Source organism: Rhinolophus ferrumequinum (genome assembly GCF_004115265.2).
Source record: "Rhinolophus ferrumequinum isolate MPI-CBG mRhiFer1 chromosome 15 unlocalized genomic scaffold, mRhiFer1_v1.p scaffold_54_arrow_ctg1_1, whole genome shotgun sequence".
NCBI lineage: Eukaryota > Metazoa > Chordata > Mammalia > Chiroptera > Rhinolophidae > Rhinolophus > Rhinolophus ferrumequinum.
Window position 1 is genome coordinate 12,079,733 of NW_022680357.1, and position 12,575 is coordinate 12,092,307.

Below are 12,575 nucleotides of genomic sequence, written 5' to 3' on the forward strand. Positions count from 1 at the left end.
CCTTCCAGCTTGTGACAATGAGGCGTTCCCTCCAACTTCATGACTTTTGTCCGTACTGTTCCCTCTGCCTGGAACACCCGCCCCAGAACCTTCATTCTTCCACCACACTTAACCGACACGGAGATCTCCAGATCTCAATTCAGAGGACATTTCCTCAGGGAAACCTTCTTGAAACTCTCTCTCCTGTGAATCTCATTCCCTGAAGTAGCTGGTATTTAGTTTGTGTGTTTTCACTTATTTTTCTGACTTCGCAAACCATAGCACACAAAAATATGCATAGATTTCCTTTTCTTTAACAAAAATGCTATATTACTTGCTTTGCTTTGATGTTTTCTTTTTCCCTCTTAACAATATAAACCGTAAGAAACTATCCAGTTTGACCTGAATGGAGTTAACTGATTTTTAACTTGTTATTTTTTAGCTGAATGATATTCCATCATACGCATGTATGTATTATGTACATAATATGGATGTACAATAATTTATTTAAGAATTTTGTGAGCATGGATTATGTTCTTGTTCCTAAGTTGGCTGGTGGGATACTAACTTATATATATATGTGTTATGCATATTTGGCATATAAATCAATTATTACACAATTAAATAAATTTAAACAGTGAATGGGAATGAGAAAATGAATGTGCTCAAAAGTAATGAAATAAAAGAAATGAGTATTAAAATGAAAAAAAGAATTCCCATATTGATAGAAGGTCAGATGGTATATCTGTGTGGGTTGTTGTTGCTGTTTTTTTCCACTTTACAAACGGTGCAAAGAACATCTCTGAAAAAATACCCTTACGTTCTGGTGCTTGTATTTCTGAAGGCTCAGTCTCTAGAAGTGGTATTATTTGGTCAACACAAGCACGCACTTTAAATTTCAGTGCACACTCTCAGGTTCCTTTCTGCACTCCAAACACACGTCCATTGTCGGTTTATGAGACTGCCCCGTTTCCAATCTTTGCCGGCGTCGGTGTCTTGCAATCCTTTTAATGTTCGCCACTCTCTTGGTAAAGGAATAGCTTCGTACTGTTGTCCTGACTTGCATCTCCTTGACTCTTCCTGAAGCTGACCATCTTCTTATACGTCTATTGTTTCGATGACAAAAAGTGTCCCTGCAATGATAGGACCCTGTGGTCATTTAGAGGGGGGCGTTCTGGGCACACCCTTCACCCATCTGTCCTCATCTGCTCCCCAGTGAAGACTGTGTTTGGTGATCCCTGATGTGTCTGCATATCCTCTGCCGTTCTTCCTCTCGCGTCCCTAAAGGAATTTTGGGTGTGACGGAGGTGGCGATGGTGGGTGTGGCCAGAAGGTCCTGCACTGTCTGTGACCATGTCCCTCTGTGTCTTCGCTTCCAGACACCACCCAGATGAACAACGCAATGCCCACCTCGCCTCTGCTGCAGCAGATGGGCCACCCACACTCGTACCCCAACCTGGGCCAGATTTGCAACCCGTACGAACAGCAGCCGCCGGGCAAAGAGCTCAACAAGTACGCGTCCTTGAAGGCGGTCGGTAAGAGCCTTTCAGTTTTTCCTCTCTCCTACTCCTCTGTTCCTTCCAGATCTCTCTCTCCCCAACTTTTCTACCTCTTTTTCTATTTTTCTAAATTCTTTGTTCATCTAGCTATATCTCTCTCTCAAAATCTCTCTCTCTCTCCATTTCTCTTCTGCCTCTTTATCTATCATCTATCTTCTATCAATCATCTATCTATCTATCATCTGCCTATCATCTCTCTATTCTGTGTCCCCTACACGGGCTGCAGTCTTCGTACATCTAGAGCCCCTCAGCTGCTTTCTCTCTGACCAGATCAAGTCCCACCTGTGTGTGGGCCGGGTGGGCAGGCAGTGGGCCCATGTGGGGGCTGTGTCCCGGGGAGGAGGACTTGTATGCTCATTGGGTCCCACTGACACCTCACCCCCGTTATCATCCACCATTTGCCCTGGTGAATCCTCAGGGAACCGAGACACAGAATCCAGCACATTCGGTGTCTGAATGCCTTGCCCTTAGGGGGTAACACTCGTCATCCACATAGTCACCCCATCTTTGAGAAGCCGGGAAGCATATTGTCCCTGTCCCAGGAAGCTTCTACTCTTCTGGATGTGAATATTTATGAGGTGGGTGGCCTGGAGTTCTTGCCAAGGTCAAGGCCTGTCACTGGACGCTGTCTCACTTCCTCACAGTGATCCAAAGAGGAAGGCGCACTTATTGTCCCAATTTTCAGATTAGGAAACTGAGACTCCGGGAAGTTCATTTAGCTTGCCCCAAATCAAGCAGCCCGTGGGCATGGGTGACAGAGCTGTGCTTTGAACTCGTGTTTTGATCTCTCTGGAGACTCTGCCCTGCCACTAGCCTCCCACAGCCCTGGTTCTCCTCCAGTCCATTCCTCTCCCTCATCCGTGCGGGAGTGTGCAGTGACCCAGGCTTCTGAACAGTACTCACAGCAGAGTTCTTCTGCTGGATGAAAGCAACAGCCACAGCAAAGTCAGGCGCTGGGCAGGCAGAAGACACTCAGACCATGTGCTTCTTTCATTATTAGCTTCTCAACTTTTCTTCCCTCCACTGCCAAGCCCCTCCTTAGAGATGGAGTGGGAGACATTTACTGATGGATTCTGGTACGAAATATCCTAATTCCATTATAAACTCACACCCGAAACCAAAGCACAGACACTGCCACGTGTCTGTGAAGCTTGTGGTTACCACGGTCCACCTACACACGTCAGATTCACAGACCAACCATATTGGTGCCCAGCAGTGAGCCAGGCGCACACTAGGAGCTTATTAAGTGTTTGACCCAGGAGTCTGTCTTTGGGAATTCATGTTCCCCGAGCTCCTCGGACATCCAGATGGAATCATTCAAAGCGGGGTTTAGCCACATCTACAATACCAAGGACACAGGTTGTGCAGACTGACACAGGCTTTCCTAAAGCCAAAGCTTCCTAAGACCTTACACACCAATCCCCTGTGTACGATGTTGAGTTTCTATACCTGACTCCACCCTCATCTGCACCCCAATGGCCACAGATTCCTCTATCCTGTATTGCACGTTTGCATAGCGTCTGCAGCTCAGGCATGTTCAGATAGACTCAAGTATTACTAGGAAGGGATTAGGGCTGTTGCCTAGGAGAGAAAGAGTCAGGGCATCTGTGCCAATGTAACTGGGGAAGCCTTCATACATTGTTTGGTGGCCTGCCTCCCTTTCTGAGCCTTGCATTTAGGTAAAAAATAGCGTCTGCTGTTATATTTGATTCTTCTTTTGGCACTAAAAATGTATTGGTCCAGACGTCTTTTTCTTTTTGAATTGGTCACGTTACCCTAAACAACTCATTTGTTCAACTTATGTCCAGTGTCTCACCCCCACGCTTCCCCCTCCCACAACAACAACAAAAAAACACCCAGTAGCTCTTTGGGTAAATAATGGAAGGATATTCCAACAGAGTCCTTTGATTTTCTACAGCATGTGTGCAGGGCCCCCGTGCACAGCACATGTTTGCAGTGCGTTTGGAATTAAATTTGCGGTATGAAAATTTATTTGACACTCCCAGAGTAACCCTTCCTTCCACAAAGGAGGGACTCCTGAAATGGTTGTTGAATGAATGAATGAGCTTGTCTTTGAAAAGAAACAAAGAATAGCTTAGTGGGAAGGGAGCACCCCTGTATCTCCTAAAAACTCTGAAGGCTCTCAGTTGGGGGAATACTCCCCAGTCCTGGATATGGGTGATCTGCCCCTTCTTTTCCATCCTTCTACTCTGACTCTTTGGGAGGTCACGGGCTGTAGCTACATCACAGATGGTCTTGTGAATCTCTAGTAAGGGGAGGTCCAGTAAGGAGCCAACTGAGGGACTGCCTGACTCAGTGGGTTACCCAGGAGTCCAGCATCTGCCTGCACGAATGACATGCAAATCCTATAATAAACATTTTTTCGAGGGTTCTTTATTAAGGCATAACGTGAGGGTCATGTGACTGATGAACTGCATTTCATTTAAGGAAATCACTGGCACCCAGGAGAGAAGTTGTTTAAAAAATGGTTTGCTGTGGAAAACTCGGCAACCTCTGATAACCAGACTCACTTTCGAAAATTTTTAATGCAGTAAATAAGGGGAGGCGTGGACAACTTTTAGGGTTAACTGCCAAGTTTAAAAATACCTCTGGAAAACAAATTTCTCTTGGTGGCTTTAATACCAGAACGACAGGTGGGTTTTGGGCTGGTCACTGAAAGTCTCTAACCACCGTTTCTTCATGTGAAAAATGAGGAAGGTAAATTACATGGTCTCTAAGTTCCATTCTAATTTGAATATTAGAAAATTCAACAATTCCTCTTATTCTAGCTCTTAGAATACCTGTGGGCCATTACATTGCCCCATTCATTGACTTCCAACTCTGGGGAGGAAAGGATAGTAACTGTTGGTTATTCCTTTTGCTTTTATTTTATTTTATGTTATTTTAGTTTAGTTTGTTTGTTGAAATCACACTCATTCGAGGGTTCACACTCATTCACGTTTAAAGAGAGCTCTTTTCTCTCTACAGTTCAGGAATTTTGGCACGTAACATCTGCTTCTATATAGCACGTGACTATAGAATGGTCTCTGTTCCCAAGGGGTTTACTGCCGAGTCATCAGCAAAAGATTAGCACATGCCAGGGAAATGTCAGAGGCTAAACCTCATGGGTCTCTGTCCAAGAATGAGTGATGATGGGACTGACTTATCATTGGTTTGATTGATTGATTGATTGATTGATTGATTCCCCAAACATTTAATCTGGTATCCCTTGATTGTGGGACCCATTGAGGCATGAACCAAGTCTGTCCCATTCATCAGTGTATCCCCCGCATGTAGCACCATGCAGGGAATGTAATAAGTGCTCTGAACCCACATGTGTCAGACCAGTGAATAACGGCACGTGTTAGGTACCACGTCAAGTCAGGGGCATGAGATGATGAGCAAGAGGGCAAACGGTCTCATGGCCTCTGCAATAGGTCAGAACTGGGTTTCAGACCTAGCTCAGACATTCATCAAGTCATTGCGGAAGTTACTTAACCTGATCGAGTCTCAGTTTCCCCATCTGCAAGGTGGAGATAATAAAAATACACAGCTCCGATTCGATGATACAGTGCACGGAAAGCGCTTACCCAGGTCTATTTACCAATCCTTAGTAAATCCTGCCACACGTTAAAGCCTCCAGACCAGAGTTGTCTGTTGCTCTTATTTTCCCTTGAATCCCCAACATGCATTGCGACCTTGATTCACGTGCAGTTGCCCAGATTTCATTTTGTAGGAAATAGAGAGTTAGATTCCTAGCCTTCACCCCAGTTGGATGGGAAAGACATGCACGAAAGCGAACTCACTTTGGGAATCTCATAAAACAAACAAGCCAACAACAGGTGACTTTTCTGAGCCCCAAACCTCTCCACCCTCCCCCTCTGTAGTCTGGACAACAAAGACCCGTGTCCAGAGGAAAGGCTACCACCATCTGACAAAGAAAGATTCTGTTTCAATCAATTCACTCTCCTTACTAATTCGGAAGCGTGGGTTCAAACATTTTAGACAGATTTTCCCCCAAGACTGAAGTCAAGAAGTGTGTCTTATGATACACTGAGCCGAAATGTCACCTCAACATTCAGTTCAGCACACAAGTTTTCTGGCCCGAGCCACCCATGGGAGGAGTGGTTACCCTGTGAGAACCCATTTTATGGTTCCTCAGAAGTCATTGTTTATAAGACGAGAGGTGTTTGTCAAATATCCGTGAGGGTCCCCTGATGGTTCAGACAGGGGTGACCCCTACCTCCAGAACTGGAGAGCGACCACCGTTTTATGTAATTCCCGGTGGGCTTTGCAAACAGAGAATTGGCCCCTCACTGGCATATATCTGCCATTGGCCCCAGGTCTAGTGTTTCCTCCAGGGATCTGAGTGTTTAACTGCTCGGCTGCCAAAGGTTCCTGACCACAGACCTTAGATGCTTCAGTGGAGCTCCTGTTACCTAGTGAGGGAGAGAAGATGTACCAGCAGACTGATTACACGCTGTGGTGCTTTTATTTTTCATTCAAAATCTTAACCAGAAAACATTTTCTCTGTTGCTATTTGACAGAAGATGGACTATTTTGCCAGAACCACGTTACATTTTCCTATAGCACTTTTAAAAAAACACACAAAAAACCTTTTATTTATTTAAGTGTGTTTTTCCAGGACCCATCAGCTCCAAGTCAAGTGGTTGTTTCAATCTAGTCGTGAAGGGCGCAGCTCACAGTGGCCCATTTGGGGATGGAACCGGCAACCTTGTTGTTAAGACCAACTGAGCTAACCAGCCACCTCTCCAATAGCACTTTTTAAAACCACAGCAAAATACACTAGACATGGCCGGACTTCCTCCTTCACTCCATCTGTAGCCGTCATGTGTGAGACGTGTAAGAGATACGTAAGGGCCTCAACCATGAATTGACCTCTACTAGTTTATTTATTCAAGTTCTGGCAGAAAAGGAGCTGATATCCTTGAGCTGCCCAACAGTACTGCTCTGAGGGAGGCATTAGTCCCACTGTTTTGCAGATGGGGAAACTGAGGCTCAGCATAGGTAAGTAATTTTCCCAAAGTCACACTCTTAGTAAATGTCAGAGACAAGAATCATATTCAGGATTGCCTGTTTCAGAATTCTATGTTCTTGCCATGAAATGATGTTGTCTTCCAGAGAGCAATTTCTGGCATCAGAAGGATATAACCAGGCAAAAAAAAAAAAAAAAATGAAGGAGGCCCGTTCTCCCTTTCTTTGTGGGGGAGGACTTAATAAGGTATTAATTGTTTTTCTTTGAAGGTTAAAGTTTTCTCATGATGCTGAGTATAGTTGAGGTTTAACATATTTAAGGTATAGTATCGTTGAAGTATAATTTACATATAGTGAAATACACAGATCATAGTTTTACAATACTGTGATTGTTGAAATGTACATACACTAGGGTAACCAACATCCCAGTAAGAATAAGAAATACTTTCATCTTCCTGGAAGTTCCCTCGTGTCCCCCTCCCTCTCAATGCCTTAGGCCTCTCCTCTTTGGATAAAAATTTATTTTTTCACCCAATAAATATTTACCTAATGTCCACTAGTGCCCACAAGTGCACAGTGAAGCCTTAACTATATTTTTGGGCGCCTGCATGCCATCTGATTAAGTGCCCTTCTCGGCAGGGGATTGATGGAGCGAAGGTTGTTACTGCTTTGCCAGAGCTAAGCCCTGTCTTCGTGGGGGCAGAGGTGGCCGCAGCGAGGTTCCTGCCTTCAGGGCAAACAGTGATGGGTTTGACTTGGGGGTGAGGTCGGGTCTGTGGAGTCAGTGGCTCTGACTCAGTCAGGGTTCTGTCCCCCCGCACAGACAGATCTGGGGGCACGTCACTATTTCCAGATTCATTGACTCTGGCTCAGAGGGAGCGGAAACATCAAGTCATCCTGGGTGGGTCCCAATTAATTTGAACTTCCTGGCTCTTCTCCTGTCACGCCAATTTCCCCTCTGTTGTGAGTGATGAGGGTGTAGAGTTCATATCCACGGGGGGGATGTGGCAATTTGAGCGTCCTTTGGCACGCCTAAGAGGCCAACCGGAAATGTTTAAATGGGGCATATCTGTGCTCTGTAATCATTCAGATCACAGACTGATTCCCGCATCTCCTCAGCTGGCAGCCCGTTACATCACTGGAAACGGTGCACAAAAAAATGTTGAGGACTTGGTCTTTCCAGATAGAACCCTATGAAAGAAAAGGGGGGCTGGTAGCGCTCGCCGATTGGTCAGGCCTGCAGCCAATGGGCAGCGACTGCCGCACAGACACGTGGGCAGGTTTGTCTCGCCTTGAGTAAAACCCAGTGTTACAGAGAAGGCCTACCAAGGACAGGGCAACGTGTGTAGCCATTGTCATCCTTCACTTGATGAAAGAGGTCCCCGTGGTGTTCTGCTAATAATGTCAGAGTCCCCCGGGGCTCATTCAGGATATCCGAAACGGAATTCAATTTGGAAAAACTGATTTATAACCCCAATCCCAGGCATTATGGGATTCTCGGATGACCAGCTTAGCTTTTCGGGGGATTTCAGTACCTTAGGAAAAGTGACTCTGTGGAGAAACTTGAATTCATTCATTCATTCAACAAGATTTTTCAAACACAGACTGTGTGCTAGGGCAGTCCTCACCCCACCTGGTCTGCCGCCGCCCAGCATGTAAAACTGCCCTCAAAAGAGTGTATCCCAGCCTTGAATTTGGAGCCAATGCACCCCCCAAACCCCCTCAAACACACACCGTTTCCAGGAGAGGGATTGCAGCAAAACAGGATCAAAATTTATCTCGTCAACAGTGTTTCATTAGCCAAAGTGACCTCCTACAACTCCAAATTTCCTTTCTTTCTTAAAAGTTTGAAGCTTAGCGCTAGTCACACCAAAGGATTCTCTCTCCCTTTACGTCAGTGAAAACATCTAGGCCTTTTGCAGGGGACGTCTTTTGGTCCTCTGTTGGGCGTTGTCTTGAAACTGCTTCGGAGCCTTGCGGAAAGAGGTGTGCGCCTACTGCTTTTGCACATTGGTCCCTTGCCCTGGTCCCCGGGTCCCCTGAGGCCTGCCCCCCAGCAGCACCTGGGTGTTTGTGAAACAGACCAGCATCTCTCGATTATTATTTTTTAGGAAGTTCTGGTAGTGACTGGGCAGTGGCGACACTTAAGTCACCGAAAGGTACCGTATGGCTTTTCTAGCCCTTTCCTCCAGGTGTTGTTGGATTTCACCTCAATCTGTGGTGGCACAGAGAGTCCCAGTGTCTGTGTGTGACCCAGTGCACACGTGTGTCCGTGTTAGTGAACTGCAAGTCCGTCTCAGCTCCAGTGTGTGTGTATGTGTGTACGTGTGTACACACGTGTGCATGGGGGCCGGGTGTGGTGTGTCTGCGTGAGGCTGAAGAATCACTGCTCCTTGCTTCCCAACAGCCATTGCCTGAAGGAAAATGTCTCTCTCAGAAACCGTCCCAGGTAAGACTTCCAGGAAATGTTGCTTTTTCTCAGAAAGCTGTACAGGCAAAACGGCAAAACACAAGGCGTATTCATGCAGGGGCCAACACACAACTTACGGGGGAGAGAGAAACAGAGTCCAAGTGTTGGCCCAGGGTCTTGGGAATGATTAGACTTTTAGGGCACAGAACGCTATTTTCAGCTTTCCTGAGGTTGCATCCAAAGTTGAGGAGCTGATGGACTTCACTCTCAGTTAACTGGCTGGGTGGCTGGACCAGGAGAAGCTACAAGTTGTTACCTCCCTGCTGTGTGCCAGACGGAGAGCTGGGTGGGCTCTTTGCAGCATGCTGTTTAAATGTCCAATAACCCAGGGGTGCAGGCGTTGTCGTTCCCTTTTAGAGATGACACGTGAGCGAGGCTCTCTCGCTTGTCTATTCGCAGAGCTGCTCAGTGGTAGAGCTGCAGTTTGAACCCATGTCTGTCTGACTCTAATTTCTGTGTCACTTTCCGCCGGAGCGTGACGGGGACAGCTTTTTTCAGAATAAACTGAAAACTCGGTTCCCTTCTTTCTCCCTTCCTGGTGCTTTGTAGGATTGTGGGGATAGGGAAGAGATATAGCTGTCCCAAGGAGGTGAAGGTCGGACTCTTTAGTGACCTTGAACTGGGGCAAATGAGAAGACATTGCAGGGCTGTAGGCAGGATGCTAGCAGGACCATGTTTGCATTCTCAAATATTAGTCTGCTTTTCCAGTTGAGGCCGGGCTAAGGGAGGGTGGACTGGCATTGGTGACACCCATGGGAGGCTCTTGCAGTCATCCAGGGGGGTGGTGACCTGAGCTGGTGTGGGGAGAGGATGGAGAGAAGAAATGGAGTGGAGGGTAATTAAGAAACTCCGCAGCTTAGTGACTGGGCTGGAGGGCGCAGCGCCCAGCGCTGATCTCACGTTTGAGCTGCTCGAGCCTGTGTCAGCATCTCCTGGAGCGGTGCTGAAACCCCGACTCCTGGGCCCCACACGGACGCTCTGCTTCATGGGCCTCGGGTGGGTGCCCCGATGGGCTGAATTTCTAAGTCGTCCTGAGGGGGTACTGAGGCTGCTCGTCAGGGGACCCCACTGGAGCAGAGAAATCTTGCTGGGAAAACAAGACCGTTCTGTGAGGTCTTCAGGTATCTTTCTGAGGGGTCTGAAGAGGGGAATTTGACCTGAGTTCTAGTGGGAGGAGAGGAGAAGGAAGGGGGCCACGCTGTATCCTCATATTCGTGGAGAGCTTTAGACCCGCGAGTCTAATGAGTGTCCCTGGACTACACAGTTGTTGCTTTCAGAGAGGCAGATTTTTGGGTCTTGCTTTAGATAATAACTGTTCACATGTCAACGTCCATTTTTAGAAATGCAAACAATTTGGAACATGACAGACCTACTAATTTGAGGCATAAACTTTTTTTTCCTCCCCGGTGAAAAACAAAGCCATTACGATTCCCGTGACAGCGTTTGGCGGCGGGCAGCCTCCTGTCCTCACACCAGCCTCTTGCTGTCTGATGCACGTCAAAAATATTTCAGGCTGGGTCGAAAGCAAGGGCTTGGAAGCTGTTTTTCTACCCAGATGGGGCTGATTTCACCTGTCCTGCTAAAATGCACCTTTATTTATCCTGTCTTGTCTGGGGAAGAGAAAAAGGGTCCCAGTGACAAGCCATGTTCCTCAGGGGTCACTGATCCTCCCCGGGGTTCTCCACTCAACCTGCAGATGCTGAGGCTCCCGGAGGCATGACAACCAGCTTGGGGGGTTTGCATGGCCCCCACCTCCCACACCCCGCATCCTTCTTAAAAGGGAGACATAAGCAGAGTGTGATGGGCTTCGCCTCACACCCACCAAGGTTCCAATCATGGCCACATCATTTGGGGTTCTTACTACCTTCAGCAAGTTACACAACCAATCTGAGCCTCTATTTTTTGATCTCTAAAATGGAGACAACGCTCTTCACCTACCTCCTAGGTTGCTGTAAGAATGAGATGAGATCCCATGTACAATACATGTCACAGTGCTTGGCAAGCACTGTGATAAAGTGATAAATACAGGGAGACTATCACTGGTATTATTACTGTTATTAGCAGGTGAGCAAATGAAAGGCTCTGAAAAATCTCGTGGTAACAAAAACTGTCAAGCTCTGTATAAGCCATCATTTTCCCAATGCTTTTGACATCTGATCTCTTTTCAGGGAAACCAGTTACTAGCTTAACATCCGGTCACACAAATGTTGCTGGGAACCCACTCTGGGAACATAGGGCAGGAGTGGAGAAGTAGGCAGAAGAGTGGGTGTCACGTAGAAGGGATGGGTAAAGGGGGAGCTAGCTGTGAAGGAGAAAGGACGAGGTCCCTGAAGGGACAACTGTCCTACTTTTACCCACATTGACTGCAACTCACTTTGGAAGGGAGCAGTTAGCTGCCAGGACAGAAAATGGCAAACAGATCATACCTATGAACTAGTCACTGTTCACTCCCTGTGGTTTCCCCATGCATGTCGCCCCCTAGTGGTCACTCCTGTTGATCCACTCATGCCCAACCCTGGGAACTCCTGTCATTCTTGTTTAAAACCCTCCACGAAAATTTTTCACCACCACCTCAAGCCCAGTGGACTCTCCTAATCAAAATGACTCTTTGAACCTGCCTGTCTGTGTGTCCAGTGTTACACTGGAACACTGAACCTGGGGGAAACTGCCAGCTTAGTGCTGTGATTTCATCACTCTGGCGCTGATTAGAATCTGGCTGTGGGCTCTTGCTCAAGCCACTCACAGGCTCAGGACATCCCTTCCCACATTTCTAAAACCGAGGCAATGATGATATCTGCCCTTCATCGGGTTTGCGGGAGTAATTTTCTGACACAATGCAAGTAATACACTCCAATGAAGACAATGAAGAAAACACACTCCCTTCGGCCTTCCTTCCGGCTTTTACACATGCGGGACCTGAGTCCCCCTGAGACACGTGAAGGTGCTCAAAGTCACACAGGACAGGTACGTCACACCCCGCCCCAGGACCCAGACTTCAGAGAATAGCTTAAAGACTTGACCCAAAGGTATGGGAGCTGCTTCGTACAGGTATAAATCTTAAGTCCACCCACTGCTAAGAAGCTGGAACCACTGGATGTGGGGCCCCCACATTTTTTCAGTCAATTTTTAGATGCACCTTCTGGGTAATTCTATGCACACTAAAGTTTGGACTTAAGGCCCAATCCTAGATGCAAACACAATTTGCCCTAGAACACCAGTTTTCACATGCCAGCGTTCCTCCCAACATGAGTATTTTTGTTGTTTGTTGAAATAAAACTGTTTTCTTAGTTGGGGTTTGAGCTGGGGCCACAGCTGGAAGGTAAGAAGTTTGGAAGTGGGACAGTCTTAGATTTGGTGTCCTGCTCTGCCCCTTATCAGCTGTGGCAGAGTAATTTGGCAACCAAATTACTCATTATCTCTGGGCCTTGGTTCTCATCTTCACATGGAAAAAATGATATTGTCTTTATCTCCCATCTTTAAGAGGGGTTACGTGGGGTGATGTTGGGGAAATGGCTAAAACACTGCGTAGTACATAGTAGGTACTCAATAAACCCGACCTCTTTCTTTTTCCT

At 46.9% G+C, this 12,575-nt stretch overlaps 1 protein-coding gene across 2 annotated transcripts in view; it reads left to right on the forward strand.

Annotated features, from left to right (window-relative positions):
• The window catches only part of SHISA9 (shisa family member 9), a 249,423-nt gene that overhangs the window by 220,550 nt on the left and 16,298 nt on the right, over positions 1-12,575 (forward strand). Inside the window, exons 3-4 of one of the 2 annotated variants that reach the window (XM_033102092.1) lie at positions 1,359-1,514; positions 8,645-8,692. In XM_033102092.1, coding sequence (XP_032957983.1) covers positions 1,359-1,514; positions 8,645-8,692 — 204 coding nt within the window. The remainder of the gene's footprint in view (positions 1-1,358; positions 1,515-8,644; positions 8,693-12,575) is intronic. The other variant, XM_033102093.1, reaches the window with a different exon arrangement.